The sequence below is a fragment of the Alligator mississippiensis genome, chromosome 5 (assembly GCF_030867095.1).
Source record: "Alligator mississippiensis isolate rAllMis1 chromosome 5, rAllMis1, whole genome shotgun sequence".
Classification (NCBI taxonomy): domain Eukaryota; kingdom Metazoa; phylum Chordata; order Crocodylia; family Alligatoridae; genus Alligator; species Alligator mississippiensis.
The window spans coordinates 180,122,449-180,137,467 of NC_081828.1; the positions used below are offsets into that span (position 1 = coordinate 180,122,449).

A 15,019-nucleotide genomic window follows, 5' to 3' on the forward strand; every position below is an offset into this window, starting at 1 on the left:
ACATAATTATACAGTATATATACTTGCATGTTGTCATTGCTTTGTCCATATACTGGATGCTGTTTCCCAAAAGGCTAACACTCTGAAGAGAAAGCTCAACACCAGCACTGACACCCAGAAGTCTCCTTCTCAAAGCTGTTTGCAATTTTCAGCTGAATTTATCCACAGATATTGGGACCCAGAATTAAAGTCTTCAACCATCCAATGTTCCAGACATTACCATAGGGGAAGTTTAATCTATAAGGATGCAGAAATATAAAACAAAGCTTTTGCTCAAAGCAACTGTTTGTCAGCTCATGTGCCTCTAATTTGGTTTTCAGTGACATTATGCAGCTGCAGCCAATGGATTCCAGCCAGGCCCAGCAGTGACTGAGGTTCTTTTAGGTTTAAATTTAGTATCTGAACATGCTATAGCCCATCATTAAAATAAAATAAAATAAAATAAAATAAAATAAAGCATAATTGCTCAAAACTGAAGCATAGAGATTATAACTGGAAAAGACTTATTAGGTCATCTAGTTCCATCCTCCAGCCAATACAGGATTGAAAACATATTGGATACATACTAACACAGCCTTGTTTTTTCCTCTTCTTTTTATTGTACTCATTAAACAGCATATTCAAAGTTTTAAAAAACAACAACAAATGCCAGTGTAAACATGCTTCAGGTACATAGGTAATATAAAGTATTGCACATACAAAAATCATATAGTCAGTATTTCCTAATGGTAATAAGTTCATCAGAGTAAGAACTGTGCAGATGATGTGAATTTACTCAGCTAGTCAATCTTAATTCTGGAACTCCTACGCACACCAATTCAATATTTACAAAAGATAAACTCTCTTCCTTTTCCTCTGTGGAGTAATTGGATCTTAAATGTCTGGGTGCATTGGTGTGGACCTTGCCAGGGCTGATTTTGCATTGGTTTTGTGAACTGAGCTCTGAGTTTTGGTTTGTAAAGGATCAGTGTAAACCGATACAGGCAGTCCTCCTGTCACCAGTTTTTGTGGTGAGAGCAGGAAATAGCCAGGTAGCCTCATCTTGAGAAAACACAATAGAAATATTTTCCTTTTCCCACCAAGTCTCATGGGCAGATAGAGCGATGCTCTAGTGATGCTAGAGAACTTGCCAGGTTTTCCATAAAAATGGTGTTAGTCCTTAAAATGGAACTTTAGCGCACAGATTTTCTGGCTATTGAGCCAGGGTTTATGAGCCTGCCCATGAGCTGGCTGTGGTAAATGAGCGGGATGTCTTGCTGTGTTATTTTCCGGTCCTTCAGCAAGTCATTAGATTGACAGCAGTGGTCTTGCTTAGTGGTTACTTCTGCTTTAACAATAATAGATGTCAAGAAAGCAGCAAGACAGAAATTTAACAAAGCTTAGGAGGCAGCAGGATGGGTTAAAAATAATCACTGGTCCCAGGTGGATGGCAAATTGGAAGCCCAGTTAGATTGGTGGGAAGGAAAGAAGGCCAGAGAACAAAATGAGTTAATTTTCTCTTCTTAAGCCCACAAAACACAGGGAATTTCAAAGTTGCTGCCATCACAAGAGGTCCTTAGTAGATAATTCACACAGATCTACAGCTGTGTGACTCAAAATTAAACTAGGGCCATTCACTGATATCCAAGTAGGAGCTACTGGAGAACTAAACTGGATTCATCCATTCTTTTGTATCTTAAAATCAGAAAATAAACAAATCAATACTGTTACTGCATTTATCACAAAATATCTTTCCTTTTGTGCATCATCTCAGATTTGGATTATCTGCTCCTACTTTTATAAATCCAAATGATTCCTTGTTATAAAAAAGAATTGTAAGTTACTTTATCCAAAAACTTGATTTTGCCAAAAATCTCTTAAACATGTTAACAATGTTTTTGAGGCTGTATTTTATAAAAATAAAATAAAAAATGAGGCATTTCTTTGAGTAAATGAAGGGTTACCATTTGTGGTACAACGGTCACAAATCCAACATGATATGCAGTAGAATTTTTAAGAGGATGTTTTAACAAAATAAGTACTCTGAAACAGAAGGGAAAATTCAGTTTTGACAGAAAAGTAGACTAAATTCCTACAAACATCAACTGCTTTTGCATCAGTTTATGCCAAAAATGGATTTGGTTAACTGAATTTAGTGCTGCCACCTAACAGTTTAAGAAGGTACAAGTGAGCTTTAAAATATTCTTTTGTCATACACCCTGAACATGTCTACACAAGATGCTACCATGCAGTGGTTATTGAACGTTTATTTAGGACTTGTATAACCAAGTCCTAAATAAATGTGCAGTAACTGGAGTTATTGTTCACTAGTGCGGGAGCATTCCTTTAGTGACGCTACTGCACAGTAGCCTAATAATACTGTGCAGCAGTGTATTAGCACTGTATTATTCAGCTACTGTTCAGTTAGTGTCTTGTGTAGACACCCCCTTCTCATAAAATTATGTATAAATTCCTCTGTTCTCCAAAATACCTTGCAACCAAGGGAAGTGTACTGAATTTATAGAAAGGGTTCTTTTTTATATTTACATGGCAAGATGATTGCCATGTTATGTTTTACTTCTTTAAAAAAATCTGAATCTATGATTAGATCAGATACTTATCCTAGAAAGGTGGAAAAATAAATAATTGTGCCTCATTTATAAAGTCCTTTAAAGACTATCTTCATTTTTCAGAAGTACTTTCACAGTACCAATATATTGCTTGTCTCCCTGAGCCGTAATTTCATAGGAGTTCTTATCCTTAGGGAGGTCAAAAATATTCTGCATGATACAGCAGTGTTTGAAAGTTTTGTCCCAGTCCATCTTTTAGAAGATACAACAATGCAAACATTTCAGCTTTGCAGATTTGGAGTTATTCTGAAAGTGTTTTAACATACCACATGTGCTCAAAAGTATCTTCTGAAATCTAGAATGAAGTATGGTATGAAAACTCTGCAGAGTGGTTGATTATGTTTTCAAGGCAGCGATAAAGCTGCTTTTTGCCATGGATGGTCGTCATGCGGTGAATGTTCATAACTTTGCATAGCTCAGATTACCAGTTCATGTCACTTGCAAGTTCAAAGGAAGACTGTGGTAGAAGAAATCCTTTGTTTAATCTTTAGCACATTTCTACTCGTGAGCAGGGCTCCAAACTGAACCTTCACTTTCTTTTCTCATGCATCAGTATTCTTGTCATTTGTCAGTTGTTCCCTGTCAGCCATGTCATCTTGAGGAGGTCTAGCTCTGTCAAAGAAACCACACTAACGAAAACAAAAACACAAATCAACAGAAGGTTACCACATGAATCTCTCTCCATTTCCAATATTCACCTTGGTAAATCTTAATTTAGGGCCTAGATTACAATCCTAGCTCTTGCAAGATGCGATGCACTTGAGTAAGGGTAGCAGAGCAAGTTTACAAGTTCTTTGGGGAAGGAACGCTGCCTCTTATCTGTTTGTAATTATAGACTTAAAACCACTGTATGTTAGGAATTTGAGGAGACTTCAAGAGTGCTCTGTCTTGTACTGACTCTTATTAAGGGATTGGTCTTACAAGTTACAAGGCTTTGAGGACCCTCAGCACTCTAAGTCAAAGGGAGATCAGGGAGATCAGCACCATGCAGGATTGCCTTAAATGCTTCAACATTTCTTTCTCTCTCTCTCTATAATTAGATATAAAAATTCCAAGTTTGATTGTATACAAAAGGCATCAACAGAACTAAAATAGCTAAGACAATGTTCTAAGCATTTTTAAAATAATAATTAGCAACATTAGGTCACAAAAAACTTCTGATTAAAATAACTACAACCCCCCCCCCCCATAAATACAAACAAATTGACAACCCTATAAGTTTTTTTCCATCATATATATGGAGTTTTCTTCCTTTCCCTTCCCATTAAATGTACTTTGTAAACACATAGTAATGAGAAAGGAAACACAAAAAGTGAATTAAAAAAACAATCAAATATGCAGATCTATTCTTTCAGAAAACACAGCACTATATTCCCACTTACGATGCTGCTGTTATTGGCATAAGAAACAAAGTGTTTTCATTCCTTGGATAGGGACCTCTTTGCCCTACTTTTCTGAAAAGCACCTTCTATACTTTCAATGGAGTTGTGAGCTCAATTTCATTGGGGAGGGTCAAGGTTTCAACTGTTTGGGTGCTAGATAGATAATACAGCATCCTCTATGGACAATAGTAGCTTGCAAACTTTAACTGTTACATTGCAATGACACCATCTTCAGAGGGGGCTGGTATACTATGTTAGACTGACTGGATTATGGATTTTTTAATGTCATTCTTTATGAAAACTAAATATAGGTGGACAAACACCATGGACCAAATCCCCAAGTTTAATGCAAACCTACATGGACAGAAGTTTCTGAGACAGACAGCATTTTGGTTGACTTGAATTTTGACATCAGCTGTGATTGTTGTGTGCTTCTGTTTACCCAGTAATGGTTACAGCCAAACATGGGTGTTGTTCAGGGGCTATTCAAATCAGTGATATTACGAGACAAAGAAATGAGTAGTTGTACTGAGCTAGGTAGCACTTTATAACCCAGTTTAAAGAACATTTGGGACATGTCTATTCTGCTTCTCTGTAAGTCTGGAACTCACCACTGAGAAAAAAACCCTGTCTACTTGTTCTACTGTGGGCATTCCAAAGCCCAGCAATTAGGCAGCATAGGTGGTTTAAAGCCCCTGAACATGCACCCAGTGCTGCTCTCAGACTATTCTGGGAAAACCTGGGAGCAGCACCAGGTGTGTGCTCAGGATCACCAGGTGTGCTTAATTGTTAGGTTTTAGTGTGTACAGAGAAGGAAAAATGGGTAGAACTTATTTTTTAGTAGTGGGCCCAGGCTCAATAGGAAGACATGACAGATGTAGCCTAAGGGACAATCCTTTTTCTGAACACTAAATGTTGATGAAGTGATGTCAGGTTCTAAGGCTGTTTCCAGAAATTTCAAGTGGGAAAGACTGTCTTTAAAAATTGTGAAAGAAAAAAGAAATCTTTACCTGTGGCTGCAAATTTTGTAAGGAAAGAAAAACCCCAGGACACAACCTCCTGATACTAAAGGAAATCAGATTTCTTTTAAAAGAAAATATCTCCCTAAAATTAGGGGGGGGGGGGAGGGGGGTTAACAATTCCTTAAGGGTTAAAGGAAAACATACTGGAGGCATTTCTTTCTACTATGCATTATGAATCTAAACATCCTGAAAAGAAGATCATAGGCCTTGGAAACAGATCAAACCATGTATGCCCATTTATAACCAGAATTTAATAATAAAAAAAGACTTTGAAAACAAGTTCCTTTCATAAAGGTCAGTGACATAAGCATGTCAGATATGCCAAAACAAAGAAGACACATGTCTACCCTGGCCTCTGCTCCAAAATGTTAAAACTACACATTCCATTTTCTTTTTCTTTATTTTTGTTAGTTTAAATCTTGCTAGCATCCCTTCCAATTTCATTAAGCTAATAATAGAAATGACAACAACTACATATTTACCTTCCACAACGCTAAGGTCAAAATAGCCAGAACCAGCAATCCAAGGAGTATTGCTAATATTATAACCCACAAAGGGATTATAAAGGAGACATTTGGAGTGGCCCAAATGACTGAAGTTTTAATCTGAAATGAAAAGATATGACATGTAAGATTTTGTAATAAATGGATCCTGAAATAGAGATACAGGGGTTATAAATATTTACGTATAAAAGTTACATTAATTTCCTGACTAGAAACATAGATTTCCCACAGTTCCTGTACGTTGACTGACTTGCTGCAATTTCTTTTCAATTTGTTGAAAATATCCCTAAAAATGAGATTTTTACATATACGGTAATACTTCTTCTACCAGGCCTAATATACAACATTTGTACTTTATGGATATTGAATGGCTTTTGTGAACTCTTCTATTGTTAATATGTTAAAACCATACAAGAAGTCAAATTTGCCCCTCATGTACATGGTGTATGTACATGTAGAATTGAACAACTGTGCAAGCATGGATTTTAGGCCAAATTCTCAATTGGAACTAAAATATGTACTATGCAAATTACATGTTTTAATACAAAAATGTGCTGACTGATCAATACAATTTTTATTATATCATTTGTTTTTCAGCTAAGCAGCCCAAGAACTAGTATCTATATATCCTTGGGATATAAATTACAGTGCCCTAAAACAACATTCTTTTTGAACTCTCACGTTACAATCTTATGGTTAAAAGCAGCTTTGTATACTTGGAGAATGACAGTAAATTACTACTCTGTGAGCACGTCTGCACAAAATGCTTTACTGTGCAGTAGCCTAGTTTACTGCACGGTATTAAGTAGGGGTGTGCAAAGCGGGCAGTATTTGATTCGGATTCAGGTTTGGCCCAATTTGGGGGACAGTGACTTGATTAGTTGATTTGGATCACTGTCCCAATTCGATTCGGCTGAATCCAATTGTGAAGATTCAATGCTGATTCAGAGAATCAGCAATTCAGTTATAGACACAGCTTTAAATGTTTTTTCTACACACCTCTAGGTACCAGGCATGGCTCGTGAATGTTGAGATGGTGGAGCATCCCCCTGGAGCATGGAGGGGCCCTGCGTGCTTGGCAGCGGACCCAGAAGTGGATTGGAAGTACTTCTAGTCCACTTTTGGGCCCCCCCCCATGCTCCCCTGGCTTGGCGATCGGCCATGGGGGGACCCTGGGTGCTCCCTCAGACCCAGGAGGCACCAGTTGCTGAGCCGGGGGATTTGTTTCTGGTCCACTTCCAGGTCCATCGCTGAGCATGCTGGGGATCTCCCCATGCTCCTGTGGGATGCTCCATCCACCCCAGCATCTTAGCATTCATGAGACACCTGGTACCTTGAGGTTTGTAGAAAAAACATTTAAAGCTATGTCTATTTCCGAATCATCGAATCTCTCTGAATCTCTCCAAATTGATTCAGAGGGTTCTGATTTGATTTGGAGAGATTAAAGGGTTCCCTGATTTGATTTGGATTTGGAGATTTGTCTGCTGAATCAGGCCAAATCTCCGCCGAATCAAATCAGTGACCAAAGCATCGCACAGCCCAGGTAGTAAGCATACATGTTTACGCATGCACGTTTACTGTGCAGTAAATTATGCTACTCGCAAGTAAATTTACTACCTGCAAATGCAAGTAGCAAATTTACTTGCAAGTAGTAACTGTGCAGTAATGCACATGTAGATGCCAACCAGGACCAAATTTGCTCCCAGTTAGGTCTGCCACTGGGGGGTCAGCCTGAAGCTAGCCCCAGGGCTCCAGGGCTGGGAGCCTCTCCTGCCCCAGGGTTGAGCTGGCTCTATGGCAGCCCGAGCCTCAGGCACTTAAAAGCCTGCAGGCAGTTTGACTCCTGGGACACATGCAGGTAGCCTGAGGCCACTTCAGGCCCCTGTATTCACCCCTGTGCAGGCCGCAGGCCAGCTGCACCAGCCTTAATTCTTAGAATTAGTCAGTTTAGTCACCAGTCTAGTCACTCAGCTTCTATGATGGGGGGAAGTGAAAAATTCATTTCATTCTTGTCTCTCTATTACTTAACCTTTTCAGTAATTCCAGCATCTTCACTAAACCTTACCGCATCCTGACCCAAGTCTCACTAATGGTTTCCCAGGAATTTGCGGACTCCCAGCTATCATTGTGTCTTTCTGTATGAGCCACTGTGGGCTAACTTCATTATGTCACTGTTTTCTGGTCTGAGGCAGTACTTTCAATAGGTCCTACCTTTTGTGAGGCTCACATCTATATTTCTAAAATACCCCTCACTGTGGTATTTGGGCTCTGGTACATGGTTCAGACCCAAAGTAAATATGTTTCTATGTTGAAAAGAGGAACAAAGTGTATGTTTAGGATAAGAATCCTGCCCCTCTCAAGGCTAAAACACCAGTCTTTCTGAAAAACTCTCTAATTCTTATGCTATTTAATACTTTAAGATTGGCCAGTGGGTTAAATACCAACATTATTGATTTGGTAAGACACATTCAGCTAACATGTTTTCCCACTGCAGCTGGGCATACTTAAAGAAGTGCGCATACTCAAACAGAAGAGGTGCAAATTTGAGCAGGGGCTTTTTGCCTCAGTGCATGTGCCCGGACATGCACTTTGGTGTGGTGCAAGTTGTTCCACTTGGGGCAAAATAACCCTGCCTGGCTCCTCCCAGATTTGTAGCCAGGGGGAGCTAGAGCCAGGGGCCAGCACTTGTGCCAGCCCCAGCAGTATAAAAAGCTGCCCTGTCCTGGTTTCATTAGTACAATAAGCTGCCCTGGCAAGTAGCTCAGGGCTACTTGCTCTCAGGAGCTTCTGAGCCCTGGCCAATTGGTATCTGAGGACACTACCCCTTGTGCCAGCTGGACTGTTGAAGCAGCCCTGAGAATTTCTGCACCCTCTACCCGCTGCAGCAGTCTGGCAGTGGGAGCTGCTGCCTGGCTGTGACCTGCTGCCACCTGTGACAACATGTGGCCCCAAGGCTGTGTGCCTGTGAGACCCGGATGGGGAATGCATAGCCAGTAGAGGCATCTGCCCCTCTGGGCAAGCTGCCAGTGGGCTGTGGCTGCAGAGGTGGCCTTTGTGCAGCACTACTGCCATGTGTACCTCTGCCCGGTCATCTGGGCAGCTATTGCCTGGAAGATGTTCCCAGTGTGGTGGCCTGCTTTGAACTGTCAATGCATGCCCTCCTGGTCCCAACTGGTCAGGAGGTCAGCCACCTCCAGGTGGGTCCCAGGTGCCAGCTCTGAGCAGGCTCCTCTGCCTGGGTACTGCCACTTGCCTCACTAGCAGGAATTCTGGTGTTCTCTATTTGAAAACTGAAAAATCCCAGATAAAAAAAATCCCAAGTCACTCTGTAAAATACCCTGAAATCCACAGCCAGTGTGTGGTCTGCTAGTTAATGCTGAGAGGTGTCCATGTAAGGCGGGGGCGGATAATCCCTGCTTAATAGGGAGAAGCCAGGCAGACGCTCTGTTCCTGCAAGTCTGTGCTGAGCAGAGGGGAGGGGCCAGCTCTGCTGTGGAGCAGAGAGCCCCGCCCAGCCCAGAGAGCATGCCGGGATGCTGGGGGTGTCTGGTTTATCTTAAACTACCAAGGGGTCTGGGACAGACATTGCACAAACCAGTTTGAGCCAGATCAGTTAAGCATGATTCAAACAGGTTAATCTCAAACCAGTTTCAGCCATTTTCAAACTGGTTTATGTGCACTGAACATCTGTTCTGTTACAGGTTTAAACCAGTTTCTGATCACTTAAACTGATTTATGTGTAATGTTTGTCCCTAGCCATGGAGGGACTCACTTGGGGTCAACAACAGTAGGGACCTTGTGATTTTCTAATATTCATATTGGTGGTGGGGGCTGCCAAAGCTAAGGATGGATCTGAGGAGTGCTGAGCGAGGGTGAAGATTTCTTGTGAGTATGGTTACTGAGGGACTAACAGTGACGGAGGCCAGGAGCAAGAACTAAAGTTGCAGGGCAGTCAGTGAGAGGGCAGCTGACAAGACAGCATGGGTGAAGCCTTTGTGTTTTCTTTAAAGAATATTAGAGATACGATCAAAGCTGAGTTTATAACGGAAACTGCTTTTCAAGTGTAACTTTGAACTTGTTACTGTGACCCCATGAGAGAGTTATGCAACATCAAAATCTGGTTAGGAAATCATCTATCCCAAGGGCTTTTCACCTTAAAAATTGCTTGCTTACAATTAAGCAAGCTAACTAAACATAAAGAAATATTAACAATCTGGGCTAAGGTCCTGAGATGCATTTTAAAAATACAAATTTATCCACAGCTTTCTAATTTGTCTGATGCTTTAAGTAGTAGCAGCTTCATATTCCCAGTAAATCAGTTACCCTAGTAATACTATTGCTACTACCATATATTATGGATGTTTAATCTGCCCTTCATCTAATCTTTAATCATCCTGTTTAAAGAGGCTGAAAGATCATAAATAACTCTCTAATACTCCTACATGTTGCTATCAAACATTTACAGCATAATGTTCTTGTATGTTTTGAAAAAATGCCCAAAGCAATATGTAAAATCTCCCTTGAGCTTTGTACCCATAATTAATATTGACATTTGTGTTTACATATTACAAATGCCTTGTATAAACTTTTTTTTATAAGGAGAACAAGCATGTTTAAAATGAATATATCCAATCATTCATACTATAATAACAGCATTTAAAGTAAAAGAGTAACATGCATATGCAAAAGAGTATATGCATATGTATTAAAACCAACCTTTTTCCCCTCTAGTAAACTAAAATAAACTATGCCAAAGACATGTATACTGGGATCCTATTACATATTTAAGATAAGATAATTTAAGCCAGCCAAAATTAGTAAAAAGATTCCTAATTGACTTAAAAAAAATGGATCAAGTGCACTTACAGGATGCTGTTACTGTGTGGGAGAAAATTGATTAACCTGCTCATCAGTGTTTTTTTTATTTAGTTAGTTATATTGTGATAGCTTTACATTTATTTGCTTGTCATATCCTTTCCAACATCTGTCCTCTTTTTCATTTATGCTTAAGATAAACAACTTATCCTATGACAACATATATCAAGGCCCCAGGCCAGTAAAGAAGGAAGTGAAGGAAAGGCAAGGATTTATGTGAGTGATATCTTTTATTGGACTAATTGCATGGTTAGGATGGACTTCAACAAGCTTTTGAATTAAATGAATTTTTCTTTAGGTCTTCAAAATACCTGAAGACCCACTCTATATTGGACATCTTCAGAAGATCTAAAAAAGAATGACTCTCATGTGAAAGCTTGTCAAAGTCTATCTCAGCCATGCTGTTGGGTGAATAAAAGATACCACCCACAGAAATCCTTATCTCTCACATATTTCCTGGACCACTGCACCTACATCACTTCAACACTACCAAAAAATGTAAGTACAATTTTCAACTACAGACGTATGAATAGTCCCACTGAATTTACAGGATTATTCACGTTTTTTAAAAACTAAGCATCTACATGAACCTAAAAGATAGTGACTTGATGCTATACAAGATATAGCAAAGTTGTGTTATGTATCTTAATGGTATGTCTATATATATGTGTGTGTGTGTGTGTGTGTGTGTGTGTGTGTGTGTGTGTGTGTGTGTGTGTGTGTGTGTCTATATATATCTATATATATAGCTATATGTAGAGAGAGAGAGAGAGAGATCAATATATATAGATCTATATATACATCTTCCACTAAACTGCCAGGTGCTGGGCATTTGTGAATTAAAATTAGTTTTCAACATGATGATAAAATATTTAAAATATTCAACCCTTCATACCATTTCATAAAGAATCATAAGCTTTCAGATAAATCTTTGGATTGATACATTCAAACCACTACTGATTTCTTTCAGAGGAGCAGAAATATAAAGCATCAAGCAACTTCAAGGAAATTCTTTCTTTTTGCAGATGAAACATCAAAAGATCTTGTGCCTATAACACATCAAGCTGTAGAATTGGCAAATATCCACTGCCATGAGTAGATATGAAAAAACATAAAAGAACTATCTTTTTCAAAAATATTTTACAGTTGTCATGACAGGAATTGTGCAGTAAATCATCTGCACAAGTATTTTAATGGAGCAACAGAATAAAAACACTTATCAGATTCTTTGAGAGATCATCTGAGAGTTGCTGAGAACAGCAGGCTATCACCTGTAGCAAAGTTCTTCTGTCCAGATGAAGGCAGCACTATCAACATTGTTCAATGGAACATGTGTTTCTGTTAGGGAACACATGCTTCAAGAAAACCAAAAGAGCCTGTATCCATCTTTCAGTTGGGAGCCTTTGATCCTTTATGGATGAACACTCTATATCAAGCATCAAAACTCGCTGGGTGAAATTCTGGCCCTATTGATGTTGATGGTGGCAGATTTGCCATTGACTTCAATGAGACCAGGATTACACCCTCTACATTTCCCAGCTAAATGCAGGTACTTGTGTAAAAAAAGAGTGGTCTACATGAAGAAAAGCTTTAGAAGCTTGAATCTGCTAAAACAGAGGTGCCAAAATCCCTTGGTCTCCTAGCCTGGATCCAGACAGCATGGTTCCTCATGGGCCAGACCTAGACCCATTTCCTGCAGTGGGATGAGTAATGGTGGCAGCATGCATTGTCACTGGTTCATGAGCCACTGTGTTGGGTCAGGAAACAACAGGAATGAATGCATATGTTGCTCATTCTTCCACCACTGACATCCCCACCAGGACTGTCTGAATGCCATATCTTTGACACCCTTTTCTAAGATATTTTATACTTGTCTAACTCCAAAAAAATTACATTAATGTCATGGTATTATAGGTGAGAAAATAACTCCTCCTTTAATAATACTTTTTTTTATAGATTAGATATAGTTGGGATTAGATATATTTGCCACAAGATTTAATTTCAAAAGATCTGTGCTGACTGTAACTTTTTTTTTCAAGGAAGGACTGACCATGATAACCCTCCATTTATGTGTAGAACTGAGGTTCAAGTTTTAGGTGAGATGAGTTTATTCTGGCCTCCCTGTTTACATCCACATGCTATTTGCCTCAGCTAAAACTGACAAAACGGAGCATTTAAAAGTGAATGCAATGTAAAATTAAATTACTATGAACAGATTCCTCTAGATTACTCTCCCATCACAGTAGTGATAAAAATTTAGATTAAACTCAAATCCCCAAAACTCCATCCCCTAGTAGTCCAGGGCCCACACAAATTTTCCTCTCTACAGGTAGGGGCATTCTTTAATATCTACCTACCCACTACGTAGGGTAATTAGATAACATGTACCTGGAAACCTGAGGATGTGTAAAGGTTTTTTCTGAAAGCCCAGATGTAAGGGTAATCTCATAGCAGGCAAGGACTGAGCTGCTACAGTTCAGGGGTTGGCAATCTTTTTCAAATGCTGGCCACAGCTTGCAACCCAGCCAGTCCAGTGGGCCACCAATTCCTTCTGCTTCAGTGACAGCAAACTGCAGTGAGGAAGAGCAGCCCCTGAATGGCCGGTAGCAGCTGGCTGGACAGGCCAGAGATGACTGGCATAACATTTGCAAAAGGCAAAACAGATTTAAAAGATGGGGAATTGGTTTGTTTTTAGTAAAATTAGTATCAGGGCAGACCTTCTTGGGTTGGATCTGGCCCGAGGGGCCACAGGTTGCCAATCTGTGCTATAGGTGGTGTCTAAAACTTTCTTCCTGTGAGGTGAACTGCGTGTGTCCTGCTAACTGAGAAGAACCACTGCATTTAAAAACAATGCATGTAACAGTATATGTAACACTAATGTTTCCTTTCAGATTATCTACTTTCAAGTAATGGCTTATCACAACAGACCTGCCAAATGTTACCATTTTTTCCTGGATGAAAAAAATCTATTAATTAAAAGAAAAGCAACCTGAAGTGCAGTAACTTCAGAACTGAGAAATTATTTTAAAGTAGAATTGACTAGTATATATCAATATTATGTAGAAGAGTAATAAAGAATTTATCTTTAAATAGTGCCCACAGAACTCTTATCAGATGAGGAGATATTGATCCTGATTGTGCATCTATAACAAAATCTTCTGAGATCAGAGTAATAAAAGTAATGGACAGATTTAAAATACCGTTTTCTGTGACACTTACTGCTATGCTTCCCTCAGGAAATTTTGCTGGCTGGACTTTATACGGCATCTTCTTAACTCCAAAGGACACGTTAGAAGAAAGGGTATAGTGGTCATTTTTTCTCTGAAAATACATTAAAAAAATGTCAAGTTAAACGGTGACATTTAAAGGGTTTATAAAAAGTACAGCCCTAGTCACCCCCACTTTACTGTACTATTGTGCCAAATGCAAGATTTTGGGGGGAAAGTGCAAGAAGGCCTGTAGTAGTCAGCCAAAGGGTAATATGTCCCCCAGAAAAAAATGCCTTCCTTATCTCATTAGAGGTTGCCTTGAGCCCTGAAGCTCAATAGCTTGTCCCTTACAAACATGGACAACTGGTGCCTTCCGAGTCTGAGGGGGGCACCAGATCATCAATGGGGAGTGGGGAGATCCCGCAGCGGCTCATTGCCAAACCTGGAAACACCAGCGGCGAAGCTGGCAAAACAGGAAGTTAATTTCTGCCCGCACTTCCAGTTTCATGGGTGGTGCTTCCAGGGGATGCATGGCCAATTTCATGGGGTACATGTGCACCCGCGTGCACATCCAATGCGTTGCCAATGCTTATAAATATATATACACATCTCACTTCCTGTGATAAAAGAAAGAAAATTAAGGAATAGTATAGAGAGAGCTTACTGGGGTCTTCTATTCTCATAACAGAAGAAAATTCAATGGAGGTGGAAGAAACCAAATTCACAATGATGTTATGAATGTTGAGCTCATTGTTGAACAAGAGCTTAGTAATATTAGAAATATATATATGTACACACACACACACAAAGTCATGGACATGTGTGTGTGTGTGTGTGTTTCTAATATTACTAAGCTCTTGATGAACAATAAGTTCAATATTCATAACAGAATTTTGAATTTAGTTTCTTCCCACTTCATTCCCACTGGCATCATGACTGAAAGAGACTTAGGGGTCATGATTGACCACAGGATGAATATGAGCCACCAGTGGGATGCTGCAGCCAGCAAAGCAAATAAAATCCTGGCTTACATCTACCTATGTATCTCAAGCAAGACCCAAGATGTCATCCTCCGGCTTTACTTAGGCCTTGGTGAGGCTGCAGCTGCAATACTGCATTCAATTCTGGGCTCCACACTTTAAAAAGGATGTGAAGAAGCTTGAAATAGTCCAGAGAAGAGCCACACGCATGATCAGAGGTCAAGAGAGCAGGCCTTATGAGGAGAGGCTGAGAGACATGGGACTCTTCAGCCCGGAGGAGTGTAGGCTCAGGGCGGAATTGGTGGCAGCCTATAAGTACATAAGGGGGGTACACCAGGAACTGGGAGAATGTCTGTTCACCAGGGCACCTCAAGGGAAGATAAGGTCAAACAGTCACAAACAGCTGGAAGACCATTTTAGACTGGACATAAGAAAAACG

The 15,019-nt window shown here is 39.9% G+C and overlaps 1 protein-coding gene across 2 annotated transcripts in view; it reads right to left on the reverse strand.

The window, feature by feature from the left end:
* Positions 1-576: 576 nt before the first annotated feature.
* Positions 577-15,019, reverse strand: part of ITGA8 (integrin subunit alpha 8) — a 174,737-nt gene continuing 160,294 nt past the window's right edge. For both annotated transcript variants that reach the window (XM_019497862.2, XM_006271243.4), the window contains 3 exons: positions 13,611-13,712; positions 5,496-5,618; positions 577-3,238 (listed from right to left, as the gene is read on the reverse strand). In XM_019497862.2, the coding sequence (XP_019353407.2) occupies positions 3,152-3,238; positions 5,496-5,618; positions 13,611-13,712 (312 nt within the window). In that variant the 3' untranslated portion in view covers positions 577-3,151. The remainder of the gene's footprint in view (positions 3,239-5,495; positions 5,619-13,610; positions 13,713-15,019) is intronic.